General features: G+C 35.7%; 4 protein-coding genes across 5 annotated transcripts; 2 read left to right on the top strand and 2 right to left on the bottom strand.

The window, feature by feature from the left end:
• Positions 1–634: 634 nt before the first annotated feature.
• On the top strand, positions 635–2,871 carry LOC106312747 (patatin-like protein 7). Of its 2 annotated transcripts, XM_013750381.1 has the most exons (3): positions 635–972; positions 1,004–2,223; positions 2,340–2,871. In XM_013750381.1, exons 2-3 carry the CDS (start codon positions 1,069–1,071, stop codon positions 2,652–2,654), a joined length of 1,470 nt encoding a protein of 489 aa, XP_013605835.1. In that variant the 5' UTR covers positions 635–972; positions 1,004–1,068; the 3' UTR covers positions 2,655–2,871. The 2 variants fall into 2 exon arrangements, with proteins under 2 accessions (XP_013605835.1, XP_013605834.1); XM_013750380.1 differs by having other exon boundaries at positions 635–2,223.
• A 4,954-nt stretch (positions 2,872–7,825) lies between these two features.
• Positions 7,826–9,711, bottom strand: LOC106310504 (probable cysteine proteinase A494). The gene is made up of 4 exons (XM_013747736.1): positions 9,240–9,711; positions 8,723–8,842; positions 8,366–8,609; positions 7,826–8,279 (listed from the first exon to the last, which is right to left on the bottom strand). Exons 1-4 carry the CDS (start codon positions 9,693–9,695, stop codon positions 8,005–8,007), a joined length of 1,095 nt encoding a protein of 364 aa, XP_013603190.1. The 5' UTR covers positions 9,696–9,711; the 3' UTR covers positions 7,826–8,004.
• A 3,100-nt stretch (positions 9,712–12,811) lies between these two features.
• LOC106310626 (serine/threonine protein phosphatase 2A 57 kDa regulatory subunit B' epsilon isoform) lies at positions 12,812–14,728 on the top strand. Its single transcript, XM_013747852.1, has 2 exons — positions 12,812–14,089; positions 14,343–14,728. The coding sequence occupies exons 1-2, from the start codon at positions 12,917–12,919 to the stop codon at positions 14,646–14,648; spliced, it is 1,479 nt and encodes a 492-aa protein (XP_013603306.1). The 5' UTR covers positions 12,812–12,916; the 3' UTR covers positions 14,649–14,728.
• A 1,133-nt stretch (positions 14,729–15,861) lies between these two features.
• Positions 15,862–19,433, bottom strand: LOC106312405 (probable pectate lyase 13). Its single transcript, XM_013749920.1, has 4 exons — positions 18,971–19,433; positions 17,998–18,892; positions 17,227–17,435; positions 15,862–16,227 (listed from the first exon to the last, which is right to left on the bottom strand). Exons 1-4 carry the CDS (start codon positions 19,099–19,101, stop codon positions 15,951–15,953), a joined length of 1,512 nt encoding a protein of 503 aa, XP_013605374.1. The 5' UTR covers positions 19,102–19,433; the 3' UTR covers positions 15,862–15,950.
• Positions 19,434–20,656: the final 1,223 nt, after the last annotated feature.

The following is a 20,656-nucleotide window of genomic DNA, read 5'->3' as shown; positions in this document are numbered from 1 at the left end:
ATTGCATTTCATCCATGAGAGAAGGAGAAAGGGACGTTTAATATTAACGTGGTAAGCGTTGCATTTGGAGGTCTAATCTTTACCATAGCGTTACACTTATGTTAAAACAAGAAAGACAGAGTGGCATGTAAAGATTAGGTGATACTTACAAGTACCTAGCTTTTCCAAATCTAAGTAACGTCTCAAGTTTTACATTCTTTTTTCAGTATATGATTTCACTGGTAAACAAAACAGAAACAATTAATTATTACTTTTTAAAGTCTTATATGAAAATCAATTAGCATGTATATGTAAATATAACACATTACCACTAAACCCAAAACTTAGTATTATTAGAGTAAGCAGGAGGTTTTCACATTAAATATGAAAATTTGTGCATTAAATCTAACATTTTTTTGCTAACATATCAGCATTCAACCAAACAAAAACTGTAATCATCTAAAGTATAGAATAGAAAAAATCAATTATAATGGAAAAAACTGTAACAGAAATAAAATCTCTATAAAAGTGAATGCAACTTCAAGTCTCTTTAATGGCAAAAACTGTAACACACTTATCTGTCTGTGTTTATAGAATAAAAAGAAGAAAAAAATAATAATTAAAAATATTTATTGCTCGTTTCTCCATTTTGTAATTAATCCGCGTTTTGTCTGCCATTCTCCTTTCTCTTCAATCTGAGTTTGGTGGGGGTGGTTTTAAGTAAAGCGTGCGCTACAAAAACAGACATCCTCTGTAACTCCTCTGTTCTTGCTCTACTCGTCTTCTTCATCTCCCTCTCTCTCTTGGTTTTTCATTTGTCCTTCAGAAAAGTAAAAAAGATTCAACCTTTTAAAGCTGATTCAGATATAATCTTTTACTTTTCTCCTCAAAAAGACGAGCTCGTGTTGAAAATTTGAAGATTCCGCGCAAAATAAGAGAGAGGCGAAACCTTTCTTTGACCAAAGACGACTGGTTTGGTCTGAATCTCTTTGTGTTCATACGGTAGACAAAAAAAAAATAGTTATTTGTTTTTGTTTTGTTGTCTGAATTGAGTCAAATACTGGATTTGATTCTATTCCGTCAATCATCATGCAAAGAGTACGCCATAAACCAAGCGGAGGAAGAACCACGACGGCTTCCGTCAAGCATTTAATCAAACAGAGAGGCGGAGACACGGAGGCGGCTTCGGTTGATGATAACAGTCTCTTGACGGATATGCAGGAGCCGAGCGTGGATACTGACAAACTCAGCTACGAGATTTTCTCCATCCTCGAGAGCAAGTTCCTCTTCGGGTACGACCAAGACCCGAAACCCGAACCCGAACCGGTTAATTCGGTTGTTGACTCTGTCCCTGGATCGGTCAAGAACCAGAGAGGCAAAGTTTGTATCTTGAGCATCGACGGAGGAGGCATGAGAGGGATTATACCCGGAAAGGCCTTGGCTTATCTAGAACACGCTTTGAAATCCAAGTCGGGCGACCCGAATGCCCGTATCGCCGATTACTTCGACGTCGCCGCCGGGTCCGGCGTCGGCGGGATTTTCACGGCGATGCTGTTCGGGTCGAGGGACGGTGACCGTCCGATCTTTAAAGCAGAGGACACGTGGCAGTTCCTTACGAAAAACGCAAAGGGTCTTTACGGGTCGTCTAATTCTTCGCTAATGAAACGGGTCATGCGAACCGGGTCGTCGGGTTCGGGTACGGCGAAGTTGAAGAGAGTGATGAAAGAGTCTTTCTCTGAGCTGACTTTGAAGGACACGCTCAAACCTGTGCTCATACCTTGCTACGACCTTAAAAGCTCAGCTCCGTTTTTATTCTCACGCGCCGACGCGCTTGAGACGGACGGCTACGATTTTCGTCTCTGGGAGGTTTGTAGAGCGACTTGGGCTGAGCCAGGGGTGTTCGAGCCGGTGGAGATGAAGTCGGTCGATGGGAAGACTAAGTGTGTGGCGATAGGTGGAGGTTTAGCTATGAGCAATCCAACGGCGGCTGCGATCACGCACGTGCTGCACAACAAGCAGGAGTTTCCGTTCGTGCGTGGAGTTGAGGATCTGCTTGTGTTGTCTCTTGGTATGGGTCAGTTGCTTGATGTGAGCTATGAGTATGATCGGATTATTAAGTGGACGGCTAAGCATTGGTCTCGCCCCGCTGCTCTTATTTCAAACGACGGTGCTGCCGACACGGTCGATCAAGCTGTGGCCATGGCTTTTGGTCACTGCCGCAGCAGCAACTACGTTCGGATTCAGGTATGTAATAAATGACACTTTATGTTATGGTTTATACTTTGGTGTCATATGTTATGGTTTATGTTGGATCATGGTAGATATTGTGTTTGTTACTAAGTGTTTGGGTATTGGTGCAGGCGAATGGGTCGAGCTTAGGACCTTGTAAGCCAAACATAGACGCAGACCCGAGTGGGAGCAATGTGAATATGCTGGTTGGAGTAGCGGAGGAGATGCTAAAGCAAAAGAATGTAGAATCGGTTTTGTTTGGAGGCAAAAGAATCGATGAACAGAGCAATTTCGAGAAGCTTGACTGGTTAGCCGGGGAACTAGTTCTTGAGCATCAAAGGAGAAATAGCAGAATTGCACCAACCGTGGCGTTCAAGCAATCAGTTCATAGGGCAGATCAGAAGACAAGGGACAAGGATATTGGTGTGACCGCCAGAGAACGATGAACAAGAAATAAAAAACATGTTATTGTTCTCTCTATTTTGGTTTATTTAGAGATTGTAGGATAAGGTTTTTCTCAGGTTATGATTTGTTGTATAGATTTGAGATGAAAAGGGGAAACATCTATCATCATATTGTAAAAGGGCATCAAACTCCTTCATTCATGCTGCCAAAAAAAACATGATTCCTGTAATAATTTCAATGTCTTTGTTTTCATCATGATTTCCCTTTGACATTTCCACTAACTCGGGATAAGTTATTAACTACTTTAACTAACCAAATAATCTAAAAAGTTGTGTATTTTATTTGCTTTGGTTCTGAGCTTTCTTTCGGAATGAATGATTAATGAAATATAAAAACCATGGAATGAAATGACAGAATAATTGCACGAGGTGTTCGGACTTCCCTTCAGCTGTGTTCTATGTTGATTTCATCCCATCGACTTGGTTTTCCGAGTCGGTAAGACATTTATCTTAGTTTAGTTATCATTGTTGTAAAAAAAGAAATGACAGAATAATTACACAAAAATGCAATTTAACTAAGAGAATCTTTCTTATACTCCATGTCGTACGGACTATACTACTAATCAAATTCTCTAATCATTTATATGTGGAAGCCATCCAATAAAACACTCTTGGATCTCGAGAGACGACACTATTAATGACAATAAACATATAAAAACAAAGGGTCACAACTTTATATCATTAATACTTCAATAGGAGCTTCTAGTATTAAATCTTGTCGGATTCTTTTTTAATGTGTAAAAGCTACGTGCAAACACCAATAAAATCTCGTTGGTTAACTGATTTAATTTCATTTGGACGTGGGAGCCTCTACTGAATAGAACGTATGAAGAAGATTCGTTATGTTATGTGATCACATCATTCAAACACATTATTATCTTGAATTTTTTAAAACTTTGTTAGGAATTGAAACGTTCTATAAATTCCAAAAAGAAAACAAATGTTGTCGTTGGGCTCTTGCGCGTGTGCGTGCGTCGAGGGGAGGGACGGTGCAAGAACGTCATGTATCTGTGAGTAGCCCCACGTCTTTGATTGTCGGTTCGGTCGCATCCACCGACACTCGATACAGTATTTTCATTTGTTTACAACTATATAACTTTAAATTTTTTAATTTGTAAATCTTTTCGTTCCTATCAATTATGCGTCGGTACAAATATATTCAGGAGCAAATTTCATCTTTAGTTTGGTTGTTTCTTTAACTGATGTCATTTTTTCATGGGGACAGTTATTCGATGGTTTGTCTTTGATCTCGGCTATAGAGTTTGCAGTTCGGGTTCAAGTTACGGTTAATTTAATTTTAGAGAAATGTAACAAAGTCAAACCAAAATTATAATACGGAACAAATTCAAACCAAAAATTTATTATGGTTTGGCTTAGTTTGATTAGGAAGGGCTGAGCATTTTATCTGTTAGATTTAATTTGATTCATTATTTACTTCGAATCCGAAAAATCAGGATATCCGTAAATCTTCGAAGCAAAACAAATATTAAAAATCAGTATCTGTTAAAAACGAAGTAAATCACAAATACTAAAAAAATTAGAGATAGATATCTGCTCCGCTCTGACTTTTATACAAATATATGTATATCTACGATTAAATATAGAGTTTTAAATGTAGAATATTATATAATTATTTAACATATAATTTATTAAAGTTTATTTTTAAAATTTACTTATAAAAATATTAAATTAAAAAAAATACAAATCTTTGTACAGAATTACATTTTTCTAAGAACATTTGTTTTATAAGAAAAAATATTAATTTAAAAAAATTATAAAACATATAGTTTCATTAATTTTTTACTTAATATTTTTATCGTGTAAAATATATTTCTAAAAAATAAATTAATTTTTTTTAGATTTACTTGTATTGAACAAAGCGGATGAAGTATCCATGAATTTTCTCAAATATCAAAAAAGTTTTATGGATATCCGTACTTTTACGAAGCAAAGCAAATTGAAGAATCAGATATCTGTGAAGTACGAAACAAATCACAAATACTAAAAAATATTGTACTAATCGATATGCGCCCAACCCTAATTATGAACATCTTATACCTAATTTTGAATGTTTTGGTTTGTGTTTTTTCCCCCATTGATTCTTAATTTCTTATGTTGGTTTGGTTACCCGTTTGTCAACTAAAATATTAAAAGGTAAAAAAATATTAAAAGCTTATAAAATATGTTTTTGATTGGTTCAGTGTAGTTACAAAAGGTTTAATTTGATTAAATTGGTTAAACTCGGTTTAATGCATGTTTAGGTCATATGTTTTTTCTATGTAACCAAAACGTTTTGGCCCTTTGGTCTACCTTTTTGCATTTGAGTTAGGCATGGGCATTTGGTGTTCCAATCGGGTTTTGATTTTGTCCGATCGAATCTCGTTTTTTAGGTTTATCAAAATCAGTTCCATTTGGGTTATATGAAAATTTGGTTCGGGACCGATTCGAAATCTAATCGGGTTCGGTCGGGGCTAGTAAATCTTCAAAGAATCGGTACAACCCAATGTACTTTCGGGTTCGGGTCCCAATCGGTTCTTCGATTTAAAAGTACCTGATTTTTATGTACTTTGTAACCAAAACTTAAGTAAAATAGGTTTTTCGGTTTTAAAATACCTGATTTATACCTATTTTGTAACAAAAACATAAGTAAAATCGATTCAAAAATAATAAAGAAACATCAAATATGATAATTCAAAATCAAACGAAAGGTAAACATAGTTATTGATTAAAAGAAAACCAAATAAATGAAAGCATAAAACAAAAACCAAGTTCTCATGAAATGAGAAACATTATTCAATGAAAACAAAACCAAAATAAAAAAAAATCAAGTTTCAACCGCCACCTTCAAGTATCAACCTTCATGTAATAGATAATTATTTTAGATGTTCAAAATATCTTAGTGTATTTCGGATACATATTAGAAATTGAAATCATGTTTGTTACAAGTTTTTTTTGGATTTTGAATGTTTCGGGTTCTATCGGGTATCTATTTAGGTTCGGGTTCAGTTTGGGAATACCCATAACCTGAAATACCATAAAATAAAATTCATTCGGTATTTATGTCGAATTAGGATCGGTTCGGGTTCATTTTTACCGAATCGGGTTCCGTTTATTTGCCCATTTTGAGAGAAGAATAAGTTAACTAAGTCTCTTTCTTATATACGTCCAGTTGAGCTAGGTGAAGCTATTTTACAATTAAATTGTGAAGTTTTGATCCTTGACAGTTTAGTTGCCATAGTTCACAAGGCATGCTTGATAAATGATTCACTTCTCTAAACAAAGATTGCATATCCGAGTGAGAATCTGACTTTTAACATAATTACCTTCAAGCCGAGTAAATTAAACGGCGTTTTTCAGATTATGAAAATGGTTTAGCATGTTTTCAACGTTATATATTAACAACAGTTAGATATGTTGCATGTATCTAGTTCAAACTTGATAATGCTAAAAATATATGTATCTGGTTTGAACTCTGAAGCAAACGTTAAAGACTAAACAAGGAAAAAACACACAAAGAAAAAGAGACACTAGCACTCTATGTCACAAATTTGTTAAGCTTTTGTCAAGTTAATTCTACTAATCGCATCAAAAGAACGCCGAAAGTGAAACTTTTTTTTAACAAAGTGGGCTTTGAGTTCGCACTTTAAGTTAATATTCAATAAGCTTTTCTTGTCTTTACTTATCTGAGATTTCACTAAGAAAAAGGTAAAGGAAAAAGGAAGAGAAAGAGAGGTTAGAAGAGAAGAAGGATCTTAGTAGTGGGATACTCTTGCCCAGCACCGGACAGGTCATGGGACCCATTCTCACGACTCACGTCTTATCAACACGACATCAATCAACATTATCAAAATATGGTAACCTGACTTGGTCAATTTCTTAACCATATTTGTAAATTATATACTCTTTTTTTTAAAAAAAACACTGTTCACTTATCTTTTGATGTAATGAATGCATTAATAGACGTAGAGGACTTGGCAATGGCATCAAAAAGTACACTGATCTAACCTGTGTTTGCAGTGTTATATACATGTTGATTTATAGCATGCATGCTACCTGCGAAAATAGTTAACTGAAACGGTTTAGATAATTAGCATGCCAAATTCCATAGGTAGTGTACTGCATAAGTATGTGATGTAACCGATTACGTATACTTAGATCGATGCATAATATTCTTAGAACGAAATATCTTCCTAGAGAATACTACTGCGAGAGCTTGTGCTGACAAAGTTCTTTAGTCCTCTTTGGTCGTGCTAAATGGAATGGACGATGAACACATGTCAAAAACACAAAGTTCTTTAGTCCTTTGGTCGTGTTAAATGGAATGGATGATGAACACGTCAAAAACTAAATTATTTTCAGCTTCAGAAACGATACTCAAAAATGTTTCAACCCCACTGGAGATCCAATCATTGATATTGGGCGTGGTATATGGAACAAATAAAATATTAAAAACTAATTTTTTTTTGGCAATTTCAAGTCTCAAATGTTTTTGAGACACAATTCTTCAATACATAATTAATTGGTTTCCGATTAATGTTTGAGCACAATTCATATTGGACGTGACCCAAATCTCATTGGAGAAAAACTGTCTTCAAAACATTTGACTATTGAGATGATTTCAAATGTTTCCTAGAGATGATTCTTCTCCAGTGAGATTGAGTGAGTATTGATTTAGGAATGAGATGAAATATTGGATAAAGGCTTAGACTTCCTCAAGGTGAAAGGTGAGATAAGGTAATATATGAAGACTGGAAAAACGTAGAAAGGCCAAAGGTGATAAGACGATATATATTAAAGGATAGACGTTAAGAGTAAAGGAATTTAGGTTTGATACTAGGCATGCTCTCTAAATTGAGAAAAGAACTTAGGCCAGATCAAGAGACTAACTACTTGTTCACTATCCGGTTCAATTTTCCATTTCTTGTTTTAATTCCACTTGGGTTGGTTATGTAGTTTGGACTTGTTTTGAAGCACTATGTAGTTTGGACTTGTTTTGAAGTACTATGGGCCAGGTTGGATTTGTACCTTCTGTTTTTACTTTTGTGCAATTTAGTTACATAAAACCGTTGAATATTTGTATCTCACTCCGTTTAGGATTAGGAGGTGAGATTAGCTAGCAAGAAACATTTTCAAGATCATCTCACCCAGCTACGGATTAGGTGGTGATTTTTTGTAAGGAACATTTTCAAGAACTTCAGTAATGACCATTCACCCCACTGTTTACCACAGGACAATAAGACTCCTAAGTTTTCAGAACTCCAACTTCAACCATAAAAACTGAAATACAACTAAAGAGCAAAAGGAACTTCCTTTAGAAAAAGACGAGACCCATCTATGACGAAACTTGGGTAAGCACTGCAGAAGCCATCGAGTTAATCCCACACATATCATGTCCACGACACAGCTTGTAGTATCCATTGTCTCCCCACTTCTTTCCCCATGAGTTCTTGATGATCCAATACGGTTTATTACTAAGTCGCAAGATTGAAAGTCCTTTCGACCCGTATCCAACAAGAAGTACCCCGTGGTTTAACCTTTTCTTGCTGCATATTAGCGGACACGACACTCCTCCTATGTATGTCTGCATGAACACCGCATTTATTCCCACTGTGTCCAACAGAAAACAATCATCAAGTGTTTGCTCGGTTCACACAAAAAGTACTGTTTTTAACAAACATGTTAAGCTAAATCACCTGATAAAGGACCGTGTTGTACTAAACGTGCTGTGATTTGGTCCTCGTCCAATGGTATATTCGTGAAGTTCACTATTTTTACTGCAACCTTTTTTGGATCAAACTTGCAATGGCCTCGTTTGCCCGTGTATGGATATGATTTTTCTTCTTCTAAGCCTCCTGCCTTCTCCAAATACTCGTATGCATTTGTCATGAGTCCTCCACCACATCCATTGTCGCATGCCTTCTTGTCCTTTGGATCGCACTATACTCATATATCCCAAAGAAGCTTTTAGTGTTTCCAAACACATTAGTACCAAGACATATATACATATAATAGCTATTCAAAAATAATTAACTGAAAGGATTAACACAGACCGCTTTATCACAATCCACAAGTTGTTGTTCGCTAAGACTGACAAGCTTTCCGGTGGAGACAAAATTGGCTCCTTCAACTGCTCCTGTTGTGCTAAAAGCCCAGCACGATCCACATGCGCCCTTCACATCCATAGTTAAATATGCTCATAAAATTGATATTAGGTATATAACACATGCATAGACTATCACAAATAAAGTTTTTATTCTGTATGAAATTATTAACTTGCTATGAAGGATCAAGTATGTATTCCTAAGCATATACTCATTCTGTTTCTCTATACCAGAGGCTTTTTTTATTATCATCATATCTAAATCTAACGGATGTTTTTGATACATCTACAAACTTGATATGACATTCAGAAATCAGAATCATAAATTTAGATAGTTCTTTATGACGAGAGCTAGTGACTAAACTATATACTTCTTTTAAAACAAATGATAAAAAGGAATCGGCTGCAATCAAATAAGTAGTTCTAGGCATATAGGCAAATCATATATATAAAATAATAGAACATACTTGATCCTTGACCTCAGTAACTGCACCTTTCTCCCTCCAGTCAAAATCTTTGGGTAATCCCTTAATCTCCAGCTTGGGTGCCTCTGCTCCTACTACACCACCATGGCCCCTGTCGACATCAACTACTCCATTATACATCCTTTTGAACTCGTCTTCAGTGAGGTCAGAGAACTGCGTGACTCCGTGGACGGCGGTGGGGTCCATCATCTGGTGCTCTGCTGCCTTGAGGACGTTTTTAGCAAATATACCGAGGCGGTGGATGTACTCCTCCCTCGTGGAGTAGCTTTTGCCGTAGTCCGACATGAAAACCCGGAATTTTCTCTCCGTGTGTGTCCCGAGGAGATTCGGAAGCCGATCTTCTGTGACTTGGCGGATGGTGAGGTCCTCTAAGGAAACCGCCACGTGACAGAAGATGGCCGTGCATGTTAGAACCAGTGCTAAGGTTTTAGCCAACATGATCTGTATATCGATGGGTCTTGTTATGAGAACGCCTTGAGTAGCCCCTTAAATAGAGCCAAGATGGCTTTGTGTGTATACAAAAGGAGAGGGATGACTATAAGAATTTGAGGTAGCGAAAGTGTAGGAGTTACATGCAAATAGGGGACACGTGGGGTGTTTGCATGTTGAGTTACACAATGAATTTGCATGACACGTTGCTCTCTTTTGTTTCTTGACCATCTTTGAGATTTTGGTACCGTGCTTCTATCTTTTACGGTAGACTCAATTTGTCCTGGTGTATCTTTTACTACTCACTCCGTCTTTTAATATAAGTCGTTTTAAAATTGTGCACATACATTAAAAAAACATTAATTTTTTATATTTTAACAAAAACATTATTAATTATTTACCTAACTCCAAATCAACCAATAATAAAATAGACGGTATATTATCATTGGTCATATAACATTAAGTGTTAATAAATTTTACATAGAAAATCGAAAACGTCATAAAATTTAGAACACAAAAATTTCTCTAAAACGACTTATATTAAAAAACGGAAAGAATATTGTTTATTAAATAGATATCAAAAATATTAAAAATTTATCCAAAAATATCTGAAGTATATAGTTGAAAGCCTCCTGATTCTTTAAAAAGAAAACCTGATTCTTAACTATCATACAAGATAACAAAGAACGATATTTGCTATAAAAACAATGATATTTATGATAATAATTTTGCATACTGATGGCTTCTTCAATTAGCATTTACTCCTTATGTTTTATCCATCTGTCTCATAATAAGTGTCATTGTAACATTTTTTTTTGCTACGCAAAAACTCACTTTATAATTCCAATGCAAATTATACTTACTTTCAGCTAAAAATTAATTATAAACTGCATTGATTTTATAAATAATTCTCCAATGCAAAATATACTTACTTTTAGCTGAAAATTAATTATAAACTGCATTGATTTTATAAATAATTCTATTTATCTCAAATACTATTGGTCAGAGATGTGTAATTAATAACAATTTACATATGTTTCAGCAATTTTTTTAATTTGTGTGAAAATTGTCATAGTGATACTTATTCAGAAACGGAGGAAGTACTAGTATTGTTTACCCAAATGAGAAGTGTGAATTTGTGTTATTCGCAGAATTCAATCAGATTTTAAACCTTTGAACTTATCAAAAACACTTTTATGTAGAATTTTGTAAATATCAGGGAACCATATACAGTAGAACATCTATAAATTAATACTCGGTAAATTAATAATCTCTATAAATTAATAAATTTCACTGGTTCCAACTTGGACCGGTTCAAAATTTGACACAAATCGATAAAATAATAAGATAATCTATTTTAGAAAATTCTATGTAAATATATGGTCCCATTAAAATTATAAATTAATAATTTATATGTGCACATATTTTATATAAGTAAGAACCTATTATTATATTATTTATTTTATATTCGTAATGAAATTATCTTCATATTTTCTTAACACTTAATATATTTTTTGATGAGATTTAGTAATATTATATCTAAAACCACTTTTAACTTCTATGCAATATATATTATATACACCAAATAATATAATAAAATTAATATAAATGTCAAATTTTAAAAAATAACAATTAATGTTTATACGCTAAAATTAAATATTTTTCTTATCTTAAAATAAATATATCTTAAAATTAAAATTCTAAATAAGAAAGTTTTTGCAAGTTAATATCTTTACAAATTAATAAAATTTTAAAATTCTAACATTATTAATTTATAGAAGTTCTAGTGTATATAATTTATTATAGCACCTTAATAATTTTGTTGACTCCGAAGTTGAGGAGCTTGGGAACATGGAACATCGAAAACCGAAATGCGCAGCAAGTGTACTCTTTTCAGGATTATAGATCTGTGAAACTCAATTAAACCTCATAGTTTTTTTTTTGAACTGATTTTCCAATTAAACCTCATAGTTCAACTCATATAAGTGTTTGATCACACAAATTAATGAACTGTGTCACAGGAAATTATGTGTTTGACTAATTATATAATTGAAATCGTATTTATTAACCTATTAGTTCAAAAAATAAATTGGAAAATGATTCTAAAATTCCGCAAACAAATAGAGTTGCACAATTGAAAGAGTATTTTTTTCTGTTGACAAAAAAAGAGAGAAAGAGTATTTTCTTTATTTTAAAAATGGATTCTGTTCTCTCTGGTTTATATCTTAGGTAGTTTTAGAAAGAAAAAAAAATCTGCTTCAAAATGTAAGTAACTTTCATATTTCTAAATAATTTTTATATTTATTAAATATAGTGTGACCAATTAAATTAAATAGATTTATTTATGATTGTTTAATTTATATCTAATTATATATTAAATAATATATATTTTAACTAATAATTTTCTTAATCTTTGTCTTTTTAGGTAAAACTACCTACATATTATAAAACAGAGGAAGTATTATTTTGATGTTCGAGAAAATAATTTGAAATTTTGGCAATTATAAAATCACTGAAATCACAATTTATATTAAACTATTGTTGGCAAAAATAACATTTAGCAAATATGTAATAATTCTGAATTTTATTATGCCAAGTTAAATGTCTTTCGGATTTCATTTTACTTTTCTGTCTTTTAAATAGTTGTAAGTATTATTTTGATGTTTGAGAAAATAATTTGAAATTTTAACAATTATAAAATCACTGAAATCACAATTTATATTAACTATTGTTGGCAAAAATAATATTTAGCAAATATGTAATAATTCTGAATTTTATTATGCCAAGTTAAATGTCTTTCGGATTTCATTTTACTTTTCTGTCTTTTAAATAGCTGTTTCAATATATTTTCAGAGTTCTAGTGATAAAACAATCATATAACGTCACTAATAATTTACCAGAGTCACAAGATTATTAAATATAAAATCTTAAGATTATACAAGAGTCTGGCATGCTAATAGAAAAATGTTTTTTAAAAGAAAAAGGCAGATAAAACACATGATTTACCGAAATTATATCAATAAATTATTAATTTCTTATCCTATTGAACAATGGTTAAAAATACATATCCCCAAATTTGATCTCCTCCTTCAGTTCTTGGTGAAAAAAAAAAGAAAGAACAGAAACAATCTCATTTCATCTTCTTCTTTTCTCTTCCCTAGGGTTATGATCAAATCCATCTGACAAAAAGTATAAAAAAATATTACATTATTTAATCAAAGAATCCAAAGATGTTCAACAAAATCAAGAAACTAAGCCAGAAAAAATTCAACAAATCAGATCAACACAACCAAGACAACACCTCCACCAACACAAACGTCGTCCGCAGCAGCCGCACCACGCCCACCACCGCATCTCCTTTACCAAATGGCGAATCCCAAACACCAGCTCCATCACCTTCACAGACACCGAACCACCCAATGTTCACATCAACACCAACCCTAGAAGTCCTCCCATTACTAAAAGACGTGTCCTCATCAGATCGTCCCCTCCTCTTCATTAAAAAGGCTCACATGTGTTCTTGCCAATGCGATTTCTCCGACACGTTGATCATGCCACGTGAGAAAGAGATCAAAAGACAGACACTCCTCGAACTCGTCGATTTTCTCCACTCCTCCTCAGGTAAAGTCAACGAGACCATGCAGAGCGAGCTTATACGTATGGTCTCCGCCAACATTTTCAGATCTCTCCCACCTGCCCATTACGAGAACACAGGAGCTCCTCCTGAAGGGAACGATCCCGAAGAGGAGGAGCCTTATCTCGAGCCCTGGTGGCCTCATCTGCAGCTTGTTTACGAGCTTCTCTTGCGTTACGTAGTCTCTTCTGAGATAGAGCCCAAGACTGCTAAAAAATTCATCAACCACACGTTTGTATCAAGACTACTCGATCTGTTCGACTCTGAGGATCCTAGAGAGAGAGAATATCTGAAAACAGTTCTTCACAGGATCTACGGGAAGTTTATATTTCACCGACCGTTTATAAGATGCTCAGTTTACAACATCTTCTACAAGTTCTTGTATGAGACTGAGAGGTGTATTGGGATAGGAGAGTTGTTGGAGATTCTTGGGAGTGTGATCAATGGGTTTACAGTACCAATGAGAGAGGAGCATAGGTTGTATCTTGTGAAAGCCATTATGCCGTTACACAAGTCTAAAAGCATCTCTGTTTACCACCAGCAGTTGTCGTATTGTGTGGTGCAGTTTGTGGAGAAAGATTATAAATTGGCTGATACTGTGATACGTGGGTTGTTGAAGTACTGGCCGCTTACGAATTGTAATAAGGAGGTTCTGTTCTTGGGAGAGCTTGAAGAGGTTTTGGATGTTACAGAGCCTTCAGAGTTTCAGCACTGTGTTGTTCCTTTGTTTACACAGATTGGAAAATGTCTTAATAGCGCACACTTCCAGGTTCGTATGTTTTGTCTTTTGATAGTGATATGTTATCCGGGGGGCAGATCTGGTAACGACCAAATGAAACATTGACTTTGTCCCTTAAATTTTTTAGAAGTTTCTACATAAGCATAGACTCTCAAATTATATATTTTTAAAAAAATTAGTAAAGTTTTTTAAAAAATGTTTATAGCTCACAAAATCTTAGATCCGGTGGCCTTGTATGGTTTTATGGAGTGTGGTTGTTGATAGAGAGATGTGAGGTTTGCAGGTGGCAGAGAGGGCTCTTTTCTTGTGGAACAATGAACATATCGTAGGTTTGATTGCTGAGAACAAGGATGTGATTTTTCCTATAATATTTGAAGCATTGGAGAAGAACATGAAAGGACATTGGAACCAGGCGGTGCATGGTCTCTCTGAGAATGTTAGAAGAATGTTTATGGAGATGGACAATGACCTCTTTGAAGAGTGTGAGAAACAGTATCAGGAGAATGAAGCTAAGACTTGGGAGTTGTTGGAACAAAGAGAGATGACATGGAAGAGACTTGAGGAAGCTGCTTCCCTAGTTGCAAACTAAAAGCATATTTTGATGATGGCTTTTTAGCATTATCTTCTTTCTTTTACAAAAGTAATGTTTTCTAGAAATTCTAATAATTTATTTGTTTTGTTCTTTTTCATTTCTTTGGATCTCTTGTAAGTGGCGACCGGGAATATGAATTCAGATGTCTCCAACCAGATCATGTCACAGACGTTAAGTTTAGTGCTGTTAATTGCAGCTTCCACATAACTTGGTAGCAATTAAGTGTGTACAAGCATAGACTATATTATGGTCTATTTTTTTATAAACGTGGAGTAGTGTATAGTACCAACGACTAGTTCGGATCCGAGTTTTTAACAAAACCTCAAGTATGGTTATATCTTCATTGCTTGGCTTTGTTTGACAAGCATTGAACTTGCCCCGTCCACCCTCAAGAAGCTCGCCACTCAATCCCTTATCTACAACTTTTAGAGGCAGCAAAACTCAGCCGTGCATCTTTCAGGATTCACTCCTTCTCACACGACCTTCAACAGCACAGACAGGGACATCCGCAACTCAATCGGTGCGCGAAGACATAGGAGGAATTTCACCCCTCTTATGCAACTTTGGATTAGATAAACTTGTTACTCTAATCTAACTCTTTGTGCATACCTTTGTTTTTTTTTATTTTTGCCAAGGTATCACCTACTAGGCTTTTGTAATCCTAAATCTTTCATTCTATGAATATTCACAGTTTAGCAAAAAAAAAAAAAAAAATTGAACTTGTGATGCTTAGAGTTCTTTTTAAACTTTTTAGCGGCTCTAAGCATAGGTTTGGCTCTTGAGCAAACTGGATTACAGACTTAAATTTGTAATCAAACCGTCATTATTTACTTAATGACATTTACAATTTAGCAACAAAAAAAAGTTATATCTTCGTCTAGCCAACCAACTTTGTTTATAATGTCTCATATCAACCTTTATCACTAAACTACCACCGTTTAGTTTAGTCGATATTGCATTAAGTTTTTAAGAGATTTAAGCCATATTCACAATTTTAATTGACAAGAACCTAACAATGCTTTACAGCTTATTACAAAACACCTTTTAATTGTGGAAAATAATGAAAAGCGTATAAGATAGAGTTACAGAAAGATGAAGATGCTACAACTTGATGAAACCACTGCCTTTGATTTGATGAGACAAAGTTCGTCTTTGACGTTGCCATCATATATCAATTTAGTTTCGGTTTTGTAATGATGTGAACCAAAAAAAAAAAAATGGAGAGGAACTGTACACCAACCAACCAAGCCAACAACCAATCAATTGAAGGGTCCAAATCCTATTAGTTATCCTTGCGGACTACAACAATAATAGACTTGATATTGACATTACACAAATCATTATCAAACAAAACAATAATGTTAAACGTGGTCGAGGCGGTGCATTGCTTCCGAAGATCATCCCGAAGAAATTGCTGTCATCGCTGCTGCTGGTGCTACTTCCTCTCGTAGTACCGCCAATAGCACTAGTTCCTCCATCGCTGCCGCTGCTTCCACCTCCGCCGCCACCACTACCACCACCACCACCACCACCTCCATAACCAGAATAAGAATCGCCAGTCTGACCTTGATCATCCCTGCTTCCCCCCGGAAATAATTTCATTAGAAGTTATGCGTAATAAAATCGACCGTATAATGCTAAATCCAAAACATACTGAACCAAAGTCAAATGGATACATGAATGCGATTAAAAAAGGAATCATATTTTCCTACGTAGGGGTCCCATCTCTCCTAACTACATTTTCTCAATCATAATTGCATCATTAACTCCTAAAACAATTATTGGCTTTTTCGTATTATAAACTGACTAGGAGTAGGAGACAAGTAGTTAACATGTGATGTATCAAAAATGTAGTAGATGGATCATATAATATCTTAATTAAAATCTAAATATGACAGACATTTCGACCGCCCATATTCCTAAATGGACAAACAAAAACTTGAAAGCGTCTAGTCTAAAATAATTAAATTATAAAAAATGGCAAGTGGGGTTCAATCCAGACAATAGTCAAGTTGGTCGGTTCTCTACGCAGACGATCACGTGCATCTACTTGAATTCTGGAATACTGCCAAATTCTAACGCCTGAATTATATTCTCAATGAACTACTTTTTAGTTTTTACCAAAACCTATGAGTTGGTTAAATTGTTAACATAATTTACCCATAATTCAACTGATATATTCAGTCTCACTATTTGAGGAATAATCGAACATTAAAATATAACTAGTTTAGAATCTCAGAAGAGAAAGGACCCGTTCTTTTAAAGCCTAGTCTTAGTAGACTAACTTCTTTTCCAAAACATCACATTAACTTTGACGTACAGAACTATATTGAACCAGGATTATTAATCATATACGTTACTAGACTCCAAAAGAAGTAACTAACTAAACACACAAACACCAACAACAAAAATAGTAAAAAATACGGTTCTTGGCTCATTGACTTGACAACGTTAGCAACTCATGCGTTAATCACGCTTCATAGCTAATCTAATTATATACTAACATTAAATCATGCATCAACTTAAAAAATGTTATGTACATAAAATGTAAAGGAGAAAAAGTGAAAAAGGGTACCTGGGACCACCAAAAACGCCAGCATTTCGAGTGAGCTGGTCTACAAGAGCCGAAGCTTTAGGCTCCACACTCGAAGCTTTAGAGTACAATGCGCTCACTCCCCCACCAGACGCCACAAAGAAAGCTCCGTTCTCCATCAGATCTCCTTCAGTTCTCCAATTCCAATTCGACCACTCTCCATCGTCCTTCGAATCCACTCGCTTCGTCACCTGCTCCAACCAAAAAGTTCTCACAATCAGCAATCTATACAATTCACGCGCCACCGTAGAGCGTGGTGCTAAAAAGAGTAATGAATAAGAAGAAAAAGTGTGTGGACAGTGAGAAGCAGCATCAAGAAGCAGCCCACATGGCTGTCATGCACTATACATACCCATCACTGTCCTACACTCCTCCTGGACCCAAATCTTATAAAAAAAATAAGATTCTTTTACTATGTGTATACTTTTCATTACATACAAACTTATATTTCCAGATATTTTTCCCTCCTAACAAAAGATTAACAACTGTCTATGTGAAAGATGAGCTGGATTCACAAGGGGACTATCCACACTCAACATCGACGAATGAGAGCTCCTCATTGGTCAATTACTCAAAAAAGTTAACTCGTCACTCAAAAAGCCGAAATCTTTCCATAATACTCCTACTAACTAAAACCCTAAAATGTTCTGAAACAATTTAAGCAAAAATCTACTTAAAAATAACAAAAAAAAGGAATGATTTGTCAATATGGGTAATTAAAAAAACATCAAAATCAAAATTTACAAACTTTACCTCTTTGGCGCTAGGATCAGAAGGAGCAATGTAACGATTCCCCTGACTGTTAATCGTAGGATTACCACTTCCACCAATCGCATACATCTTCCACGACGTGAAATCATTATTCACCACGTGTATATACCCTCTCCGACACCTCGGCATCCTCTGAACAAGCCCCTGTCCGAAATGGTTAAACGCAATCGTCACCTGCATCCCCGTGTCCGGGCCATAACTATCGTCATGACCCAACAGCATCACCTCATCATGATGCGCGAAGTAGTTATTCGATATCGTAATCGCCGTGGACCCCATCACCGCGTCGATAAGCCCGTCGGTGCAATGGCTCATGGAGCAGTGGTCGATCCAGATCTTCTGAGCTCCGAAGATGGAGATCCCGTCGCCGTCCGATCTGCCCCGCCTCCCGGATTTCGTCGGCGTCGCGGCGACCACGGCGCCTCCCGAGGGTTTGCAGTCGTAGATGTGGACGTTGTGGATGATGACGTGTTGCACGTACTGGATGGTCAGGCAGCCGTTGCCGGTGATGTGGACGGCGGAGCCCCGGCCGTCGATGGTTTTGTAGCTGTTGATGATGAGTTCGTGTTTGAGGCGGATGAGCATGTTGGAGGAGAAGACGATCCAGAGGGGCTCTTCTTGGATGACGGCGTAGCGGAGAGTTCCTGGGGATGGGTTTGATGGGTTGTTGTCGGAGGAGTCTGTGACGACGTAGATCTTGCCGTTTTTGCCGCCGAGTGTGCCGCGGCCGAAGCCGATGGAGCAGTCGGCGAGGCGTTGGCGGTTGGAGGACCAGTCCGAGGAGGTGCAGCGCCAGCAGTCGTCGATTGGGTTGCCGGTGCGGCAACTGGAGGAGGAGGAGGAGAGTTGTCTCCGTGAGAGGGATGCATTGATTGAACTGTGAGAGTGGAGGTTAGAAGAAAGTATGAGACTTTGGAGAAATGTGGAGGCAGAGAGAGTGGAGAAGTTGTTTTACCTTACGACGTGGAGAGCGACGGAGTCAGGGGAAGGATGCTGGTGGGGGAGAGTGAGATTAGTGGCTTGGAGGAGTGTGAAGAAGAAGATGCAGAGGAGGGAAATGGTGGTGGAGAAGTGAGGAAGCAGCATCGTTAATGGCTTTGTTTTGGCGGTGAGGTTGGAGTTTGTTTTTTTTGCTAGTTTGGTGGAAGGAAGGAGAGCATTGGTGTTGAAGTTGTAGGTAGTGAGTGAGTGTCAGAGGGAGAATGTTGGCTTAGAAATGTGTGGGAATGGGAGAAGAGAAGGTTTTGGGATCCACATGGGAGAGAAGCTTTGAAGAAGAAAGAAGAAGAAGACGCTGTGTTCTCTCTCTCTCTCTCTCTCTCTGCTCTGCTTCTACCCTTTAGCTGGAAACAAGGCTAATTGGTTTTGCTTCTTAAGCTTTTGGATTTGCTGTTCTCAATTGTTTTGGCATTGAGATATTAATTAGACTTTGTCTGATTTATTGGTAAGCAAGGTTATTTTATTATTGGGCTCGAAGTCAAAATTGATTAATTGTTATTTGGGCCTAGAATCACAGTTGATGAACTCAGAGTATTTCATTTCACCATCAAATCGTCGAGAGCGGGTTGATTCATTAATTCATCTTTTTTATAAACGGTGGTAAACTGTGTAAAATGTAAATCGTAATGCTGTAAAACGAAAAATGAGACAGAACCATCGGCCCATAATCAGGCCCACGAAAGATTTAGATCATTTGATGTGATTCACTAACCTAAGGGCGTTCGGTCAGATTCGGACCCATTTCTTTCGCTTCCGGAAGATACTTATAAATTTTCGGTTCGAATTCAGATCAGAATTGGTTCAGATCTATAATTAAAATACCTGTAAAATATCCACAATTTTCGGATTCAAATCGGGTTCGGGTATTTATAATCTAAAAAAAACATGAAATATCCAAACTCTATCAAATTTACTCGATATTTGTCATTATATATTCAAAATTTTACAAAAACAACTTAAATTAAACTATTAATAATTAAAAAATCATTTTGAACCATAAATTTTACATTTTAAAGCTTTATATTATTTAAAATGTTAATAAATAATAACAAATATTGTTAACAAAATATTTCAACTAAATCATAAATTAATATATATATAATACAAACAAAAAATCATAGTTTTGGATATACATGTTTTTAAATCGGTTACAAATCGATCGGGTCGATTTTTTTTAGGTCGGAGTCTATTCGGATCGGTTTCTTTCGGTTTCGGTTTTTTGAGGTAAAAAAATTTTGGATTCAAAAAGTATTTGTAAAATTTTGGTTTAGTTTCAGATCGGTACTTTTGGGTCGGTTCGTTCGAATTTTTGGGTCCAGATTAAAATGGCCAGGCATACACTAACGTATGACTTGATTGGTGTAGACTGTGGCGTGGACGAAGCTTTGTATTCATCCGATGCGCAATAACTTTTGAAAATTTAATCCTTTCATCTTCTTTCTGGTAGATTTACTACTACTCCCTCCGGATACGAATGTAAGATGTTCTATATTTTTATCTTGTATACAAATGTATGATGTTTTGAGATATAATTAATGTATTTATTTTTAAAATTTAAATATAAATTAAAAAGTAAAATTATGAGTGGTGAAACTTTATTGATATAATCAAAAAGTAACAACTAAAATATTGTATTTATTGT

The sequence above is a fragment of the Brassica oleracea genome, chromosome C8, assembly GCF_000695525.1.
Source record: "Brassica oleracea var. oleracea cultivar TO1000 chromosome C8, BOL, whole genome shotgun sequence".
Taxonomy (NCBI): Eukaryota; Viridiplantae; Streptophyta; class Magnoliopsida; order Brassicales; family Brassicaceae; genus Brassica; species Brassica oleracea.
Note: the sequence above shows the minus strand (reverse complement) of the source record. Positions and strands in the feature narration are given on the sequence as shown.

What these genes read in the sequence shown, in the direction of transcription:
- LOC106312747 (XM_013750381.1), top strand. Translation starts at nt 1,069, where the DNA reads ATGCAAAGAGTACGCCATAAACCAAGCGGAGGAAGAACCACGACGGCT. An exon ending in GCAACTACGTTCGGATTCAG is followed by an intron (nt 2,224 to 2,339) that starts GTATGTAATAAA and finishes GTATTGGTGCAG; the next exon opens with GCGAATGGGTCGAGCTTAGG.
- LOC106310504 (XM_013747736.1), bottom strand. Translation starts at nt 9,695, where the DNA reads ATGTTGGCTAAAACCTTAGCACTGGTTCTAACATGCACGGCCATCTTC. An exon ending in TTACTGAGGTCAAGGATCAA is followed by an intron (nt 8,843 to 9,239) that starts GTATGTTCTATT and finishes ATGGATGTGAAG; the next exon opens with GGCGCATGTGGATCGTGCTG. An exon ending in TTGTGGATTGTGATAAAGCG is followed by an intron (nt 8,610 to 8,722) that starts GTCTGTGTTAAT and finishes ATATGAGTATAG; the next exon opens with TGCGATCCAAAGGACAAGAA.
- LOC106310626 (XM_013747852.1), top strand. Translation starts at nt 12,917, where the DNA reads ATGTTCAACAAAATCAAGAAACTAAGCCAGAAAAAATTCAACAAATCA. An exon ending in TTAATAGCGCACACTTCCAG is followed by an intron (nt 14,090 to 14,342) that starts GTTCGTATGTTT and finishes TGAGGTTTGCAG; the next exon opens with GTGGCAGAGAGGGCTCTTTT.
- LOC106312405 (XM_013749920.1), bottom strand. Translation starts at nt 19,101, where the DNA reads ATGCTGCTTCCTCACTTCTCCACCACCATTTCCCTCCTCTGCATCTTC. An exon ending in GTCGCTCTCCACGTCGTAAG is followed by an intron (nt 18,893 to 18,970) that starts GTAAAACAACTT and finishes CCACTCTCACAG; the next exon opens with TTCAATCAATGCATCCCTCT. An exon ending in GGCGTTTTTGGTGGTCCCAG is followed by an intron (nt 16,228 to 17,226) that starts GTACCCTTTTTC and finishes GGGGGGAAGCAG; the next exon opens with GGATGATCAAGGTCAGACTG.